Source organism: Trichechus manatus, unplaced genomic scaffold, assembly GCF_000243295.1.
Source record: "Trichechus manatus latirostris isolate Lorelei unplaced genomic scaffold, TriManLat1.0 scaffold00074, whole genome shotgun sequence".
NCBI lineage: Eukaryota > Metazoa > Chordata > Mammalia > Sirenia > Trichechidae > Trichechus > Trichechus manatus.
This window is the reverse complement of record NW_004444010.1, coordinates 4,638,410-4,659,364: the sequence shown is the minus strand read 5'-3', so window position 1 is coordinate 4,659,364 and position 20,955 is coordinate 4,638,410. Positions and strand designations below refer to the sequence as shown.

Genomic DNA, 20,955 nt, shown 5'->3' with positions numbered 1-20,955 from the left:
CAAAGACAACTCATTCTCAAATGGGATTATAACCACAGGCATAGAGGTTAGGATTTACAACATATATTTTTGGGGGACATAATTCAATCCATAATACTCATGGACTGTAGACTTTTTGGAGCCATGGAGGGTGGATGGACTCCTGAAACTATTGCCCTGAAATAATCTTTACACGTTAAACAAAAAGTATCCCCTGAAGTCATCTTAAAACCAAAAAACAGTTTATCTTAACTAGTAAAAAAGGTCTGCCTTGAGCATTATGCTCTTTTAAGAACTGTCTATATGGGATCAAATTGACAGCAGTAACTCGAAAGATTAGACAGGAACCTTATGGGGCAGTGAGTTTGTGTTAATGAGGGAGGAACAACTCAGAAAAGGAGGGTGAGAATGGTTGCACAACTCAAAGAATGTAATTAATGTCCCTAAATTGTACATGTAGAAACTGTTGAATTGGTGTATATCTTGCTGTGTATATTCTCAACAGTAACAAAATAAGTAACATTTAAGAAAAAAATAAAAATGATAGTTATTTTTCTTTTAAAACACTTTGCTCGTTAGAAAACATAGAAATGCACAAGGAAAACAAAAATCACTATTAATTCTACCATCCAGCAAAAATCACCATTAACTTTTGGTATGCTTAAACCCATTGCCGTCGAGTCGATTCTGACTCATAGCGACCCTGTAGGACAGGGTAGAACTGCCCCATAGAGTTTCCAAGGAGCGCCTGGTGGATTCGAACTGCCAAACTTTTGTTAGCAGCCATAGATCTTAACCACTACGCCACCAGGGTTGCTTCGTATACTTAGTGTTGTTTATTTATTTGCAGAAGAATATATATAGAGAGACGGACATACATAGATATAGCCATTCCAATTCTAAAGCCCAAAGATTTCCACTAACTCAAAATGATAGCAGAGTGAGATCTTAGGCAGGGAGAGTATACGGAGCCTGATGCCACTGCCTCAGAATCAGGCACACGCATATATGTAGACATACTCATATACAGGCACTTAAACATGTGTATGCATGCATACTTTTTAAACTTATAATGAACAGCCTTCTACTAGTCATATTTTTCTGAGAACATTCTTTTAATGGTAGTAACTGTTCCAGGATGCATGTAGCATAATCTGTTTACTCAGTCCTCTATGATTGAATGTTTAGTTTATTTCCTTTTTTAAAGCCACTGATTATAATCTGATGTGCTGTGAGGACTCTAAAGATCTTTGACTATATTTCTGGGTTATATTCTTAAAAAATTTTAGGAGATGTATTTCTCGTCCGAAAGTGTGAACACTTTAAGGCATTTTAACATTTATTGACCAATCTCTTTGTGATGGTTAAGGTTATGTATCAACTTGGCTGGGCCATGATTCTCAGTGGTTTGGCAGATATTATGTAATCATCCTCCATTCTGTAATCTGATGTGAGCAGCCAATCAGTTGAAAGGGGAGTTTCCTTGGTATGGCCTGCATTCAATATATATGGATGTTCTGGCAAAGCATGCTCTTTCTCAATCCTGCATCTTACTTGTCATCCTCTGACCATTAGTTCTTAGGGAGTGAGCCAGCAGCCTATCATCTGACCTGCCAATTTTGGGTTTGTCAGCCCCTGAAACCACATGAGTCAGGAGAAGCTTCCAGCCTGATGCCTGACCCATGGATTTGGGACTTGCCAGCCTCCACAACTGTGTGAGCCATTTTCTTGAAATAAATCTCTCTATATATTTATATATCCCTTTCAAGATGCAATTATTTTCTCCTTTGAATATTTTGTTGATAGTATATGTTTTCAGTAATGAAGGCATGAGGATTAAAGGATCAATTCAGAATTTTTGTTATGAGTTATGGATTTTGATGCCTACTCTCTGGGATCACATATGTCCCAGCAGACGCTGGATGTAGTAAATCCTACTGATATAAGTCAATGACAAAATTGCTTATTTTTTAATTTTTATTTCTTGAAAATTTGCAAAGCATGAGGTAAAACATGAAGGCACCTGGAAACGACTGCACATACATTTTATTCTAGTCTCCTTCTTAGCCTTTTTATTATTTTTCATGAAGCTTTTCAAAACATGGTACAATGCATTCTTCATTACTGCAAAAGCAGTACTTACAGCCCAAATAAATAAACCAAGGGATTTTTTTAACTCAGGAAAATTACCACTACAATGCATTCTTCATTATTGCAAAAGCAGTACTGACAGTCCAAATAAGTAGAACTAAAGGAATTTGAATCTCACGACAATTACCACTACTGTGTATTCTTCATTATAACAATAGCAATACTAACAGCTAAGAAGCAGAAACAGCTGGCCTGGGATACTGCAAAACTGCTCACAGTGGTGCATTCCACCTGCTACAAAGGGAAGTGAGGATTGGGCCCTAAGATTAAAGGAAGGGTAAGAATAACTTATAGAAGTTCCGGTCTCTTTAAAAGTACCACTGCAATGCATTATTTCTTGTTTCAAAAGCATTATTTACTGTTCAGAAGCCAGAAAAGCAGGGAGCCAGTAACACCTGGAAATAATGAATGGTTTCAAGGAGAAAATGACCACTATGACTGAATGAAGACTGGCAATGGCTTATTTTCATGATAAGTATATTCTCACAAGAACATAGCACTGGGAAACATAATAAGTAGGCTTACCTAACAGATATAAAGGAAAACTTGTCAAAGGTTTAGAATATTCACACATCCAGGAGGCATCACCTAAAACAATGCCCAATCTACACAAAAATGAGGTTCCAACTCAGGGTTCTTGAGTTTCATACATTTCGAAAGACTCCCACATTGAGGCTAAAGGCATTAAAATCAGGCTACCTCCTTTCCAAAGAACTCCAGAGGCATAAAAAGTGGGTGGGATATCATATGTCCTGTGGGTATCGAAAGGGATACACATGCTTCACTGGTTTTGCTCCTCTAGAGAACCCAGCCTAAGACAACCTTCTAAGGAGTTTATCCTTTCATCAGCAATGAATGCACATGTCTAGTTTCTTGCTTAATACTAAGGTTTCTATACACTTGAGGCTGCCTTGACCATGACCCCCCCTCTATACATACTCTCTTTCTGTGTCAACCAGATCTTTACAGGGACTGTGGCTCAGTCCAATCCACATGATGGGGCTCTTGCTATCTGCTCTTAGATGTCCCTGCCTGCTAGGTGGCCTCTGCTTATCACTGACAACTGTTGTTGTTGTTCTTGTCAGATGCCATCAAGTAGGTTCCAACTCATAGTGACCCTATGTACAACAGAATGAAATACTGCCTGGTCCTGCACCGTTCTCACAGTCATTGTTATGCTTGAGCCCACTGTTGCAGCCACTGTGTCAATCCATCTCGTTGAGGGTCTTCTTTTTTGCTGACCCTCAACTTTACCAAGCATGATGTCCTTCTCCAGGGACTGGTCCCTCCTGATAACATGTCCAAAGTATGTGAGATGAAGTCTCACCATCTTTGCTTCTAAGGAGCATTCTGGCTGTACTTCTTCCAAGACAGATTTGTTCACTCTTTTGGTAGTCCATGGTATATTCAGTATTCTTTGCCAACACCATAATTCAAAGGTGTCAATTCATCTTTGGTCTTCCTTATTCATTGTCCAGCTTTCACATGCATATAAGGTGATTGAAAACACCATGGCTTGGGTCAGACACATCTGACAACTGTATCCCTCACAATTTGTGTTCCAGCACTGCAAATCTTGGTCTGCACATCCCAGCATCCTCCTTTGGGCCATTTTGCTGTCATGAAGCCTGGGTGATGATGGGGCCTAATGCTGCCATTTTGGCCGATAAATGATAAATTGTAAAGTTTTGGTTTTGGGGTTGGAGAGAATGTTGTAAGAAGCCCTTAGAAGGAGCCCTAGTTGAGCAGTGGTTAAAGAACTGGGCTGCTAACTGAAAGGTTGGCAGTTCGAACCCACCAGCTGCTTCTCGGAAGAAAGATGTGGCAGTCTGCTTCTGTAAAGATTTACAGCCTTGGAAACGCTATGAGTAGTTCTACTCTGTCTTAAAGGGTTGCTATGAGTCACTATCGACTCCATGGCAGTGGGTTTGGTTTTGGTTTTAGAAGAAGCCCTTGAAAAAAACTGGAGAAAATAAATTGCTCTTAAAATATATTTTCTATATAAGAGAATGGATACGATATCTATTTATGAGTTAAAGTCAGAATAATAAATTAATTCAGGATTAGCAATTAAAACAAAAACTAAATTACCCTTTATTACTGACACTGGTAATCTCTGGTTTTAAACCTGGGTTCGGGTGAGCTCTACCCAAACTCTGTTTAGCATTGTCTTTTCCCCAGACATTGCCTTTCAGCTTTCTTTTCCCTCTACTGAACAGTTTTATTTTTAAAATTTTAACATAATTGTTATCAAGCATGCAAAATGTTATATTCTTTATTTGAACATCAGTTCTTGAGCATTATCTTGCATTATGACAAAGTCATCTGTCTTCACCTCTCTTCATCTCTTTCTTTCAAAATTGTCTTAACTATTCTTCTAGATAAAATTTTTTGGAAAACAACTATTGAGGTTTGTTTCCATCTGAATTACATTAAACCAATGCATTAAGTCAGAAGAATCAACATGTAGGCTTTCCGTCAAGGCACATGGCATATATCTGTTTGATTTTTTAAATCCTTCCTTTATATTTCATAACAAAGTTTGTAACTTTCTTCAAAATGGTCACACACATGTATCTTTAAAGTTATTCCTGAGTATTTTATTCTTTTAGTCAATTTTTTTCAAAGATAATCATTTTTTTGAAATTGTATTTTTTAACTGTTAAACGTAGGGCATAGAAATGTGATTAATGTTTGTATCCGACCATTGACTAAGATTTTACCATTAACTGAAAGAGTTGCTGGAAGAGTTGAGAAAATTGGGGGATGCAGGCATTTTAAGCACTGAGCCAGGATGTTACTGAAGATGGCTCCATGCTTGACCAACAATATGAATGTATTCAGACATTGCTGCACCGTTGTCTAAATCTGTGTCTGATTCTATTAGGTTAAATAAATGAAGAATAAATTGTTGTGAAAGGTTATAAGTAACTTATAGTTAGGGACAATTTCTTGTGTTGCTATATCCTCTATTGGACCTCCTTCTCCATAGTGTCAAATACCAAAATAGTTATCCCAAATTAAGAGTTGATTCTACTTGTTTCTTTAATATAGTTTCTTTATTGTTCTAATTTGTGGATTATTTCAGCTTATTCAACTCAATAACTTGGGTCTGCATAATGGAGCACAAAAGGAAATAGATACTTGGTATGACAACATGAGCTCTGATCCCACCCTGCTCTCTGGAAGTATGTGTGAAAGATTATCAAATTAATTGTATGTTACTAAAACACATACCAGAAGAGGGCAGCGCCACCAAGGCCCCCGACAGTCACATCAGTCAGACCATCACCATTTAAATCCATTTCTCCGTGGATAGATTGGCCAAAAAATTTCAGTGTCTTGCCATCTCCACCTGATGGAATACGCTGTGAAAATCACAACAGAGACCATTATTTATGCTGGAAGAGTCTGTTCAAAACAGTTTTAAATAAGTCTGGAAACTTGAATGGTTAACAAAAATTAAAACTAAAGATCTTTTGGAACCCTGCCCAAGAGGCCTCTCATGTGGAGACAAGAGGAAATACTCAGATGTTCCCAAAGGATATTGTTCTTTTTATAGGACAGACAAAATCCTTTCAGGGTTGCTGACACCCAAGAGAAGTGGGGGAAAAAAAAACAATTGTACAATTGTTTATATTGTCTAATCCTCCGGGAAGACATGAGTAATTGACTCTGCTTTCTAGATTCTGTTCGTCGCATTACACAATGACATTTAAAAGCAGTGAAAATCTTGAAAACCTATACAAGCAACTGGGGGAGCAGGAGATTGTCCTGGGTTCACTGACCTTTGGGACTGGGTATAAACAACACATTCCACCAAATACATTTTCCAATACTCCGTATTCTTTATTGTTCTATCAAAAGTTGTCTTGAAAGTCAAGGACACAGTAGATTTAATTCCACTCACACGTAACCACCATGTTGGAAAAGCACAAATGAACATGGAGTTCTTGAATACTGATCAGTGCCCATTACCATACATGATATGTTTGATATCTTTACTTTCTGATTGATCTTTGGTTCAAGCAGATAATAGAACCCAATGGCCAGGAGAGAGGACTGACAGACCCTCCCTATACTTGGGGTTTTCTCATCCTCTTATTTTCCATTTAAAATCATAAAATAAGAAACTAAGTAAGAAAAACTGAGGGGAAACAATTTCCATGTCTAGTTTTTTTGCGGCTCATTGGGAAGTATTTCCTTATTTGCAGCAAACAAATCAGGAGATGCTTGCCTCATTGGTTCTGGAGGAGTTGATTCAGTTTGATTCTGGATCAACTAACTCTTTCACAAGCAGCACCTCTGGTCACCACGGAAACAAGTGAGTACAACTTTACCAATCGTTGGGAAAGTATTTTGCTGACAATTAAACAAACCTGACTCAAATATTCTTTGTTTAAAGTTATATCTTGATTTACCACCATTTTACAAATAAATTGCTTATGACAACGTATTCCATGTACCAATGATTAAAATAATCTTCCCTTTACTACTTCAAATGCTGGATTATTAAATTTGCAGGATTAATACTGAAGCAATCAAGTGGTAGAACACAAGAAAGAAACCCCATTCTGCCTTTCCTGATTCCATCATGCCCCAGGTTAATATTGCTGTTCCTGGTTAAGTAAATAATGCCCTGAAGATTTTAATAGAAGCAAATCATTTAGTAAATGAATAGAAGTATTGTTACTGAACTAAACCCTTTATTTTGTTGTTTTACTACAACTGTCATTACAACTTCATGAAAAATTAAGCACAACTTCTCGATATATAAATAGATTTTGAGAACTCTGTTGACTATAGAACCAAGAACAGTCGAACGTAAACAGAAATAATTGATGTTCTGATTTCTTTTGATATTATATGAGCTGACGAGTAGTGAATTCTATTTTATGTTATAAGTAGTTGTTCAATGCCTAAACAGTTACGGTTTCACAAAACAGACAATTAAATTAGAAGGATTCCTGTAAACTCCCCTATTATAGTGCCTTAAATACTTTTATACATTGATATTTTTCTTTGGTATGTAGGAAAAATTACCTTTATGGATTAGTACTGTTAACTGACAATAAATTTGAAACAATAATAACAGAAATCCTCTGCAGGTTAAGCTTAATTATTCAATTTTTTTCCAAGAGGATTACTTGTGAGAAAACTATAAACGTCCAGAAATCCAAATTTATTTGATAAAAACATACTAGTTTAGATGACATATTATACACCTACTCTTCACATATCGACTATTGTGTTATCTGAAATTTCACATTTACGACAACAGTAAAAAAGCTACTGTCCGACTATTTTGTGCATTAACGATGTACATCTGGCAGCAATGAATGCCAGGTTGTGAGGTGAGAATAATGCTGGCTGTGATGGTTAAGGTTATATGTCAGCTTGGCTGGGCCATGATTCTCAGTGGTTTGGCAGTTATATAATGATGTAATTTGGCAGTTATGTAATGATGTAGTTATCCTCCATTTTGTGATCTGATGTGGTCATCCTCCATTTTCACATAACCCCAATTTTTGCATAAAAACTTAGTCTTTGGAACCTAACCATGTTGACAAGTGAGGAGTGGGTGTATATAAATATAGTAATAATTACATATAAATTTAATATAAATGTATAATACAATTTTATTATAGTAACATGGACAGTGAATCTAAAACCAATAATCTCATCTCCTTTATTGTCTAAATCATATAATTATTATTCTGTAAGTCAGAAAGTGGTATCTGCTGTTCAGGCTCAGACACACTGCAGATGTTAAGGGGTATTGTTAAATTTTTTTTTAATCCTTTCAAAAGACCAGATCATGGAGATATGGCAAATAAAAACAGAAAAGAAATTATATAAAAGGACAAAATAAAAAGTATAAATAAAACTTAGAAGAGCATTACATCCAGTTTCCCAATTAAGAGTCAAATAAAGAAATTAGCTAACACATGCAGCAAGGCAAGTGATCCTTGGCACTGAACCCATTTATCACTTAAGGGCAAGAATCCATAGGCTTAAACTTCTTACTTGTGCATACTCCTTCCTTATAGTCTTGCCACTTCCATGATAAATGTACACAGCACCTCCGTGATCATCTTCTAGCGGAGCTCCTATCACAATGTCATTAAATCCATCAAGATTGAGATCTTTTACAGCCGCAATCGCTGTTCCAAAACGAGCCCCACATGGTTCGTTTTTGTTTTCCTTTGTGCATGAATTGTGCTTCAGAGACGAACAGCACGTCTGCTTAATGGGTTCCAGGCTCATTTGATATTCAAACCTTGTCTGTAGGAAAGATAAACAGGATACTTATGCATTTCTATCATTACTACAGCAGAGTGGAATTTTTTTTAAGTACATACTAAATCAGTGCTATTAAAAGCCATTTGGTACATCAATGGAAAAAGTTGCAAAATTCCTTTAAAAAAAAATGCCTCTCTGAGAACAAAGTTAGGAGTTTCAAGGAACAGAGAGTAGCAGTGAGGGAAAGAAGACGTACTGAGGATTTTAATGGATTCTGTATTTAATGAGTGAGTATATAATCCACAGCATCTTGTTAAAGCCAAAGAACTGAATTTTTAAACCTTCAACTCATGCCACTATCTTTTCTTTACCCAATACTGTGGGTGAAGTCCCTACTATAGATATATACATGTATTCTTCCCTGTAGAACAAAGAGAAAATGTATTCTGTTCAAAAAGAAAACTTTCTCCAAAGCTGTCTGGGGGTGGGGGGAGTAAAGGAGATAAAGTACTAGTAAGAGGTGGACAAGAACATATTTTCATGGAAAAAAAGTAAAAACAGCACAGGACAAAAAAAAAGTTGACAAGAGGAAACCAAAATATGATAGGACAAAGATAATTTATGATATAAAATAATACAGGAGAGATGCTACGAATTTTAAAAATCTAAATAGATAAATACTGACCACACACAGAAAAACACTCTTCTGATGGAGAAATCAAGAAATACTTCACCCAAAAATAACGTCAACAGTCAGGAGTGGAAAACAAAATTTCGCTCCGGCCCAGCAAATATTCCAAAGACCATAGCAGTTCTCTGAAAGTTACTGGTGTCATTGCCTTAAAACTCACTTCTCCACAGCTTGCCTCCGCTAGCTTTGACTGCTAATGTCACCCACTTCCAGGCCAGAGATCATGAAAGCTTGCCCTGTGAGTTTATTGAGCAATTTAGTGAGAGTTATGTTTAGCTGCTTTTATCCTGTATACTGTTAAGGAAAAAAAAAAAAAAAAAAAGGTTCACATTTCCAAAGAGACTATATCTAAGGGTTTGAGCTACTTTATTAGAATTCTAAATGTTCACTTCAAAACCGAGGGCTGATGAGGTAGACAGGCCATAAAAACTTCTTTGTTCATTTTTACAGAGTGAGTGGAAAAATTAGAACTATGTTATTTGAAACTGAAGGAAAAAAGGAAGCGATTTCTCCTAGATTTCTACCAGACTCAAAGTTACCATTACCTGATTCAGGGCGTACACGTACACTTTTCCTTGTTCCTCTTTCTCTGTTCCCATGTACATGGGAGCCCCAACCAGAAGAATGTCAGTATTTGAATCTTTATCTATGTCAATTGTTGTTAAAACACTGCCAAAGTAAGAACCAATCTAGGACAAAACAAAATAGCCGGTGAACATCACAAATTCTTAAGGAAGCTAAAATCTGCTTTTCTCTTATTTATGCCAATCTAGAAGACTATTTGGGGTTCAGCTGGTATAGAAAATCATGCTCCCTGAGAATTCTTTATTGACTCTTGCAGGAGGCTAATAAATATTAGTCAGTTCTCTCCTTCAGGATGAACAGCTGTTATACATTCTGTAGCTTAAGAGTAAGAGAAACGATTCCCTTTCAATTTCACCCTAACCTCCCCTTCTTTCTCACTAACATAAAATATCAATGATACTGTAGTGATTTTTTTTAAGGAAATAAAATGATGTAAACAACAGAAGGAATTCTGGAATGACTTCATATATGTTTAAATACAGTCTTATGAAAATGTGAAATAAATATGGCATTAGGAGCTGAATTGTCCTGGAATATAGGTGGCATTTTTTACCTTATAGCCTTAGAAGATTGTCTACTCAGGATGGCTAAGTCCTGGCCCAGCAGCTATGGGAGTAAGAGAAATATGAAAGGATAGTGGGGAAAGTGTGTGCGGGGGGCAACCCCTTGCAGCTATATGTTTTGTCTTTTAAACAGGGATATGTTTTAGGGAAATGCAGGGAACTTACATTTAATTATCTAAATGAAATAAGTCTTCCAATTATTGACCTGTTTTTGATATTTGACACTCACGATAATTCTCTTATTGAAACTTCCTTCCTGTGCTTCCACGATTCTATTTTTGCTCTCCTGATTCTGCCGCTGTATAATGGACCACCCTTTCTCTCCGTCTTTGCTGGTCCCTTTTCCTCCTCCCATTTCCCAACTGTTGGCCTCTTCTAAGGCTCAGACGTACGGTTTTCTTTCCATTCTCGTATCCCAGATGACCAGTCCTTCCCAAACATTTCAACTACCTGAAATTGCAAATTTCATTCTATCTTCTTTCTGAAAGCACCAGTTCTACATTCCTAACCAATTGCTAGATGTTGACTGTTTTTAAAAGATTTTATTTTTTAGAGGAGTTTTAGGTTTACAGAAAAATTACACAAAAGTACAGAGTTTTCATATACCCCTTTCCCCACCGCACACTGTGTCTCCTATTATTAACATCTTGCAGTACATTTGTTACAAGTGATAAACTAATACTGATGTATTATTATTAACTAAAGTCCATAGTTTACATTAAGGTTCACAACATCCTGGAGTTACAACAATAGCCTGCTTTTATTGTTGATGTATTTTATGATTATAAATATGGGCAAAGGGCTAATAAAACCCTTTCATCCATTGTATGATAATCTGACCTTTGGTTTAGTCTAGCTCTGTTCCACAGAATCAGATGAGGATAGGATTTCAACTGTATTGTTAAGCAACACTGATTGTGGTAAAAATAATCTTTGATTAGTACATTGTATTTAGGCTGTGTAGAACTATAAATACCTGATAGTGATGCCATATTTTGGGGTTCTCAGAGTACAGTGATTTTGTAACTGGCATGCCCTTTGCAGAGACCCTGGAAGCTGTGTCCATGATAATGTTTTAAAGGATACTGTCTCCTGTGGGGCATAAGGCTTTAAATCCAGGGCAGTCCCTGCACCTGTCTGATGTGAGTGTCCTTTCCTTCTCTCCCTACACCCGAGCTGTACTTTTGTGTTGAGCTGTAAGATCTCTGAGAAGAGGAGTGTCTGATGCTGCCCTGCCCTTCTGAGTAGTCAGGAGGTGAGGGTGGGGAGGAGGGGGCACAAATACAACCTACGGTAGTCCAATGAGTTGGAATATTATTTAGTGAAGCCCAAGAAGAAACCCCTGGTGAGCACTGCAGAATAAAGTTGATAAATTCTCATTACAGAATGCTTAGAAAATCCACTCAGATTATTACAATTCAGTAATAACCAAAATTAACACAGTGTGTATACATCTTTCAGTTAATACGTTTATATATATTTATTTCAATTTATATACCTATATACCATGCAGGCTACCCGGGTTTGATTTCCCACCAATGCACCTTATGTGCAGCCACCACCCAACTGTCAGTGGGAGCTTATGTGTTGCTATGATGTGGAACAGGTTTCATAGGCTATGACAGACTAGCAAGAAAGTTTATGACAGACTAGGAATCACTAGGAAGAAAAGCATGGCAATCTACTTCCGAAAATCAGCCAATGAAAACCTTACGAAGAACAACACTCCAATCCAGAAACAATTATGGGGATGGTGCAAGACTGGGCAGCATTTTGTTCCATCCTGCATTGGTCACCATGAGTCAGGGGACAACTCCACAGCAGCTAAAAACAGCATACCTATGATTGCACATTGCATGTATCGTTTCCTAAACTTCTCTTAATATTCAATATTACCTAATGAGAATTTTCCAATTTTAACTGTTACAAACAATTTTCCATTACCTCCAGGAAAATATCCAAATTCTTTAGTTTGCCATTCAAGACCTCACTCAATTGTGCTCTACATTATCTTTTTATCTTTCTCTATCACCACTCTTTCTACCGATCTACATTCTATCTTTCCTTTTAGACTCAGCACAAATTTTATCTCCAGTTGAGACTTACTGCACCAGTACTAGCTTAAAACAATCTTTCCATCTCCTGAATTAACTGTCTGTGCCACTGGAACTTTTATAGTTCTTAATATTTTAGATTACTAATTGTTCAAATTTGTTGTACTGTGGTGGGTTGCATATTGCTGTGATGCTAGAAGATATGCCACCAGTATTTCAAATACCAGCGGAGGCACCCACGGTGGATAGTTTTCAGACTAAGACAGACTGGGAAGAAGGACCTGGCAATCTACTTCTGAAAAAATTGGCCAGTGAAAACCTTATGGATGGCAGCTGAACTATTGTCTGATAGAGTGCCAGAAGATGAGCCCCTCAGGTTTGAAGGCACTCAAAATACAACTGGGCAAGAGCTGCCTCCTCAAAGCAGAGTCGACTTTAATGATGTGGATGGAGTCAAGCTTTCGGGACCTCTTTTGCTGACGTGGCACAACTCAAAATGAGAAGAAACAGCTGCAAACTTTCTTCAATAATCAGAACGTGGAATGTACAAATTAGGAATCAGGGAAAAGTGGAAGTTTTCAAAAATGAAATGGAGCACCTGTAGATGGATATCCTAGGCATTAGTGAACTGAAATGGACTGGTATTGCCCATTTTGAATCAGACAATCAGAAAGTCTACCATGTCAGGAATGAGAAATTGAAGAGGAATGGCATCGCATTCATGGTCAGAAAGAACATTTCAAGATCTACCCTGAAATATAATGCTGTCAGTGATAGGATAATATCCATACACCTACAAGGAAGACCAGTTAATACGACTATTATTCAAATTTACACACCAACCACTGAGGTCAAAAGTGCAGAAATTGAAGATTTTACCAAAGTCTGCAGTCTGAAATTGATCAAACATGCAATCAAGATGAATTGAGAATTACTAGTGATTGAAATGTGAAAGTTGGAAACAAAGAATCGGTAGTTGGAAGTATGGCCTTGGTGATGGAAACGATACTGGAGATCGCACGTTAGAGTTTTGCAAGACCAACAACTTATTCATCAGAAATACATTTTTTCAACAACATGAACAGCAACTATACATGTGGACCTTGCTGGATGGAATACACAGGAATCAAATAGACTACAACTGTGGAAATAGTTGGAGAAGCTCAACATCATCAGTCAGAACAAGGCCAGGGGCTGACTGTGGAATAGACCATCAACTGCTCATATTCAAGGGCAAATTGAAGCTGAAGAAAGTTAAAACAAGTCCACAAGAGCCAAGGTACAACCTTGAGTATATTCCACCTGAATTCAGAGACCATCTCAAGAATAGATTTGATGCACTGAACACTAATGACTGAAGACCAGGTGAGTTGTGGGATGATATAAAGGGCGTCAGACATGAAGAAAGCGAAGGTCATTAGAGTGACAGGAAAGAAAGAAAAGAGCAAACCGATGTCAAAAGAGACTCTGAAACTTGCTCTTGAACATAGAGTAGCTAAGGCAAAAGGAAGAAATGATGAAGGAGAAGAGTTGAACAGAAGATTTCAAAGGGTGGCTCAAGAAGACAAAGTATTACAATGAGATGTGCAAAGACCTGGAGCTAGAAAACCAAATGGGAAGAACATACTCGGCACTTCTCAAGCTGAAAGAACTGAAGAAAAAATTCAAGTCTCGAGTTGCAATACCAAAGGATTCTATGGGCAAAATATTGAACAACCCAGGAAGCATCAAAAGAAGTTGGAAGGAATACACAAAGTCACTGTACCAAAAAGAATTGGTGGACATTTAACCATTTCAGGAGGTAGCATATGATCAAGAACCAATGGTACTGAAGGAAGACATCCAAGTTGCACTGAAGGAATTGGTGAAAAACAAGGCCCTAGGAACTGGTGGAATACCAGTTGAGATATTTCAACAAACGGATGCAAAGCTGGAAGTGCTCACTTGTCTATGTTAAGAAATTTAGAAGGCAGCTACCATGAGAGGGATATAACAACAGGCTCAAACACAACAAGGATAGTGAGGATAGTGTAGGAGTGGGCAGTGTTTCCGTCTGTTGTACATAGGGTCACTATGAGTCAGAACCGACTCGACAGCACCTAACAACAACTACTACAATATTTTAGATCTCCTTTCTTGTATTTATTTTTACATCTGTGTCTATATCTATTATATAAATATCTTACCTCCATCTCCATTCAACTAAAATGTTCTGAGGCCAAAGATGAAGACCCTTTATATCCCTCTAGGGAGCCGAACACAGGGCCCTACTCACAGTAAATATTGAATGTAATGAATTATTGTAAAATAATAATTTTTAATCTTACCTGTTCTCCACTGAGTGTCTGGAGAATCTGGATATCCCCATTTTCCATCCTGTAGACAATGACCTGGCCTGTGTGATTGTACCTTGGTTGTCCAGTGATATAGAGGACATCTCCAGAAACAGTAGCAGAGTTTACGGTGTAACCTAACAAAACAGAGATTCCAGATATGCTATTCGGCTCCATAAATTCTGTACATAATAAACTAAGATTAATTTTAAATGGTTGGAAGAACCATTTTTATATAGACTTTTTCTCTTTAAATAAAGGATTTGTTTTTTAAATGCACACAGGAGTTTGTTTTGGTAGAAGCTTTTAGTGTGTTGATTATCTACTTCAACTGCTTTGAACTGAAAATGTACATTTCTTCCAACCTCAGTTTTTCATTGTCTAAAGGCACAATTTTATAACAATGATGACTGAAACACACACATCCACCCACACACCCACCCACTCACCCCCCCACACACAACCAAATCTCTTATAATCCAAATTTACCATTTTGTAATATATCAATTATATTTCATTTCAGATGTGTGTATATTTACTATAGAAATGAATAATTTTATATAGTCAGAATCATAGCAAATGTAAGCCTTTTCTGGGTTGCTACCTAGCCTTTTTAATTTCAGTTTTAATGGCTGAAGATTATTTCTCTGAATTAAGGCACCAGGCGTTACTTTTATTCTACATGACCATTTCCTGATGGATGCATTTAGGTGGTTTTAAAGTTTTTGGTAATATACTTAAGCCTGCAATGACATCTTTAAACATTTAATTTTTCCCTTCTTTGGACTTTTTTGAAAATAAATTTCAAGGAATAGATAACTGGATCAAATTTTTAATGGTTCTTATAGTGTCTGGCAAATTGCTTCCAGAATATTTATACCAATTTATTCTATCAACAGCTGCATAAAAGAGTACTAGTTTCATGAAACGCTCCCAAACACTGGGTGTCTTTAATGTTATTTAAATTTGTGGATATTTTAATAGGTGTTAAACATAGTCTAACAATAGCACCCCACTGTGATTTTAATTTGTGTTTGCTTATTAATAGTGAGCTAGAACATGTTTTCATGTATTTGATCACTTCTCTTTTTAACTGACCTTTCATAAAATTTTAAATTGCATCTTTAAGACATATTTTTATTGTTCTCCAAGTGAAGAATTAGATTTATTCTTTGTGTTTCTCTGCTCTAGAGAACAAAGACCAATCAATGGATAAAAATTCCCACATGCAAGTTTCAACTCAACAGAAGAAAGAGATGTTCTAATACTGGGAGTTGTCTAAACAGAAAGAAGGTTATTTTTTAAAAGGTCACAGCATAGCACCTACTATTAAGAAAAATATTGTACTGATTTTACTCTAAGGTAGTAGTTATACCTTTAAAAATTTAAAAAAGGAACAGAGGTTTTTCTGTGCTAAAATATGTTTACTTTTGCAAGTGCTAAGGGAACACAATTCCTCAGGCATATTTTCCTTTGTGAATATTTTTCTCACATTTTTATTTCTTCATCTTTCTTTAATCAAGATTTTTTTATTATTATACGTAATAGAATGCAAAATTGTTTTTTTAGACATGTAATGCATTATATTTTTGTTATTACTAACCACAAACTTGCTTAAAAAACAAAGATTTTAAGGTCTGTTTATATATAAATAAAATGGAAAGGAAGAATGTGCAAAACAAAAGTTATTTTTTATTTCATGCTGCCCTACTAAGAAGTACAGAAAAGGGAGTGGGATGAGAGTGTCCGTACAATTTGATTTTTTTTTTTTTTGTAATTTTCAGAGCTATGAACGCAAATTGATAAGAAAAACCCTTTAAAAATAAGTGGAAAATTATGTTTGAGACTTGGATTTGTGTGCTTATTTAGGTAATTTAGGATTGATAATTTGCACTTGCTAACTGTAAATATTCGCTGAAATAATCACAGGAACAGGAACAACCATCAGGTAGTCACTCACAGGGGCTCTGGTGCCTGAACACAACAGAGAGGAAGAGAAATAGTGGGACAAACAAAGTCTAATCTTAACGAAAAGAAAAATAATCATAAATATGTAAGCTAAATATTGTTCCCTGGATAAGAAAAGCACAGAATTAAAGATATGGCACAACTGGCAGCCATATGCATGGATCTGTAAAGGATAAATCAATGTCAGCTACGTAATCCACTTCTTGGAAAATGAGCTAGGATCTGGTGAGGTAATGGGAAACAGAGGTATGATCTGTCTTGTTTTTATGCCTTTGCCTCGTAACTTTTCCTTTGAACCTGTCTGGCATGACTAGAAATCAGCAAATTGCGGGTACAGGAGGCAGGGATAGGACCTGGACTGTATTCTCACCCTCAAAACTGCTTGCTAAGTGCATATTGTCATAGGCAGTTTGTTGGTTTCTAGAAAGATAGGAGCATGACTATATTCTGACAGTGGTTCAACAGCTTCAGCTCCAACTTCTTTCTGATCATTCTGATTAGTATTCAGTTTTTTGTTTGTTTGTTTTGTTTTGTTTTTATATAGCATCTACCTCTGCCTCTTTCATAAGATTGTTCATAGTCTAACAACTTGCCATCTACATAGACTTTGGGCTAACACGTTCAATCTCTTTTTAATTTGTAAATGCCACAAGGAACCATTCTGCAGAGCCTCATGTCAGATCTAAAGGGACCATTTGGGGAAAAAAAAACAAAAAACTATTTTTCTTTTCCCCACAACACTCTCACTTCTGACCTGCTGATTACAAATTCGAAGGTTTCCCACTACCCCTCAGGATTCTGACCTGCTGGCTACCAAAAATAAAAAATAAAATTCAGGGGTTCCCTTTGCCCCGTCAGGATACCAGCAGTGAACTCAGGGGAAACCTCACTTCTGACCTGCTGACTCCCGTTACTCTCCTGGGTTCGGTAATTTGCTAGAATGACTCACAGAACTCAGGAAAGTCCTCCACTTACAATTATAGTTTTATAATAGCAACAATGATACAAATGAGGAGACACATAGGACGAGGTCAGGAAGGGTTCCCAACATGGAGCTTCCATCTCCCAAAAAGGGACATGCTACCCTCCTACGTGCATGGATTTCTATCACCAACCAGGAAGCTTCTGTTTTCAGAGCCCATATGGGGGTCTTATTATGTAGGCATGATTGATTGAATCACGCCCCACTGCCTAGAGGTCAGCTGATAATCACAAGGTGGTCTTTCTAGCGTGGCCAACCTCCCACCCAAAAGGCAACTCATTAGCATAAACCCTCAGGTGTAATCTGGAGCCCTCATCAAAGACACTTCAGTCACTGGGGAAATTCCAATGTTTTAGTAGTTAGCCTTCAGGAACCAAGGGCAAAGACCAAATTCTTTATATAAAATAATTCTTTACCCCACAGTAACGTTAATTATTTCCATTTTAGAAATAAGCAAATTGAGGCTCTGAAAGAGAAAAAAAAAAAAATTGACTAGCTGGAGGTCAGAGTCAGAAAACAAATTCAAGTCTCTGTGACCTCAGAGCCATCTCAGAGCCATAATTACTTTGTCTTTAGGATCACAGGATCAGCAGCCTTATGCTTTTTATATTTTATGGGTCGTAATGTTATAGTAAGGAGATTTACCACTTACCTAACTATCCCCATATTGCTGAACATCTAGGATCGTATCATTTTCTACACTATCAGAAATAACAATACAATGGATATGTTTCTTCACTTGGCATTCTTAAATATTTAAATTTTTTTCTTCCGTTAGACCCTCACAAGTGGAATGTCTAAGTTAATGTAGTATGAACCTTTCATGGTTCTACATACAAATTGTCAAAAGAATTTCCTAAAGAGTCCTACAGAAAGAGTTCTACTAATTTGTATGCCACTAGTTATATTTGAGGGTTAATGCTCTATGATCCTTCTACCCGGGATATGAAGAAGTCTCAGGTTAAATTGGTTCTTGATTCCAAGGTATTTCACATAAAGCACTCTCACAGAACTTTTAGAAGTTATCTGATCTAACCTTTTACCATCTTTTTGGAGCCCTGGTGGTACAAGTGGTTAAATGGCACAGCTGCTAACCAAAAGGTTGGCAGTTCAAATCCATCAGCCGCTCCTTGGAAACCCTGTGGGGCAGTTCTACTCTGTCCGGTACGGTCACCATGGGTCGCAATCAACTTGACAGCAATGGGTTTGGTTTTTTTATACTGATTGCTTCTTGGATTATCTGTCTGCATCAGTGCAGGGTTTGATCTGCCTTGTGTATCTTATCTTCAATTTATAATTCAATGGTTGGCACATTGCAAGTACTCAGTATCTGCGTGGTGCTTTCTGAATCAACCCAGAATCAGCAATTTTGGAATGGTGAAATGAAGACTGGAATACAAATCAAAAGACCAAGATTGAAGTTTCAGACCTGCCCTGTGACATAATTGTCTATTGCTCAGTTTCTTAATTTGGAAAATTAGATGTTTAGCTATATGCTGTCTCAGATCTTTTAATGCTAAAACTCTGTATAAGTTTTAAGCTCAATCCTTTTATTTTATGTCACCATCACAGTCCTCCAAATATTTAAAAGACACACAATGTATATTTTGTTTTGAACCTTCAATTTCTTAAAGTTTTGGGGAAGAGTGGTGTGTAGCAGGAAATTCCTTCTAGATCTATATCCTCTATATTATCTTTTACTGGTAAATCCTTGTTTGTCATTTTCTTTTTGTAATGTGTGATGTTTCTAACAATGGAATACTCTAGCTATTGTCTGTCCAGGGCAGAATATGATAGAGCTTTTGTAGGAAAGAGATTAAACTTTCACTCATGCAGTTCAATGTGTCTTAAGGGATTTATTTGTTTTTAATTTTATTGTGCTTTAGGAGAAAATTTACAGAAGAAATTTATACATAAATTTCAAAAATTTATACATAATTTATACATAAATTGTTTTGTGACACTGGCCACAATCCCCACAATGTGTCAGCACTCTCCCCTCTTCCATTTATACTGCAGGTTCCTTGTGTCCATTTGTCCAGTTTTCCTGTCCCTTCCTGCCTTCTCATCTTTGCTTTTGGACAGGTGTTGCCCATTTGGATTGGTATACTTGACTGAACTAAGAGCACATTCCTCAAGTATGTTATAGTTTTTTTATGGGCCTGTCTAATCTTTGGTTGAAAGGTGGACTTTAAGAGTGACTTCAGTTCTGAGTTAGCAGGGTGTCTGGGGACCATAGTCTCAGGGGTTCCTCCAGTCTCTGTCAGACTAGTCAGTCTGGTCTTTTTTTTGTGAATTTGAATTTTGTTCTACATTTTTCTTTTGCTCTGTCCTGGACCCTGTATTGTGATCCCTGTCAGAGTGGTTTTGGTACTAGCCAGGTACCATCTAGTTCTTCTGGGCTCAGGCTGGTGAAGGCTGTGGTTCATGTGGCCCATTAGTCCTTTGGACTAATATTTTCCTTGTGTCTTCATTTTCTTCTTTCTCCTTTGCTTTGGATGGGTTGGGACCAATAGATGTATCTTAAATGGCTGCTCACAAGCTTTTAAGACCCCAGACACTACTCACCAAAGTAGGATGTAGAACATTTTCTTTACGAACTATGTTATACCGATTAACCTAGATGTCCCCTGAGACCATGGTCCCCAGCCCTCAGCCCCAGTAACTCAGTCCTTCAAGGTGTTTGGATGTGTCTAGAAAGCTTCTATGACTTTGCCTTGGTCAAGTCGTGCTGACTTTCCTATATTGTGTGTTGTCTTTCCCGTCACCAAAGTTAACACTTATCTACTATCTAGTTAGTGATTTTTCCTCCCCACCACTTCCCTCCTTTGTAACCATCAAACATTGTTTTTTTCTGTATATAAACCTTTTCTTGGGTTTTTATAATAGTGGTTTCATACAGTATTTGTCCTTTTGTGATTTTCTTATTTCACTCAGCATAATGCCCTCCAGATTCATCCATGTTGTGAGACGTTTCACAGATTCATCACTGTTCTTTATTGTTTCGTAGTATTCCACATTGTTTGTATTTACCACAATTTGTTTATCCATGCATCCTATGACCAGCACTTAGGTTGTTTACATCTTTTTGTTATTGTGAATAATGCTGCAATGAACATGGGTGTGCATATGTCTGTTCATGTGATGGCTCTTATTTCTCTAGGATGTATTCCTAGGAGTGGGATTGCTAGATCATATGGTATTTTTATTTCTAGCTTTTTAAGGAGGCACCTTATCAGTTTCCATAGTGGTTGTACCATTTTCCATTCCCACCATAAGAGTTCCAATCTCCCTACAACCTCTCCAACATTTGTTATTTTCTATTTTTTGATTAGTGCTAGTAATGTTGGGGCGAGATGGTGTCTTATTGTAGTTTTGATTTGCATTTGGAGCCCTGGTGGTGCAG

The 20,955-nt window shown here is 37.1% G+C and overlaps 1 protein-coding gene across 1 annotated transcript in view; it reads right to left on the bottom strand.

Annotated features, from left to right (window-relative positions):
• Positions 1–20,955, bottom strand: part of ITGA1 (integrin subunit alpha 1) — a 187,510-nt gene that overhangs the window by 40,983 nt on the left and 125,572 nt on the right. Inside the window, exons 12-15 of the mRNA XM_004380455.2 lie at positions 14,594–14,736; positions 9,610–9,753; positions 8,158–8,415; positions 5,368–5,498 (exon numbers count right to left, since the gene is read on the bottom strand). Coding sequence (XP_004380512.1) covers positions 5,368–5,498; positions 8,158–8,415; positions 9,610–9,753; positions 14,594–14,736 — 676 coding nt within the window. The remainder of the gene's footprint in view (positions 1–5,367; positions 5,499–8,157; positions 8,416–9,609; positions 9,754–14,593; positions 14,737–20,955) is intronic.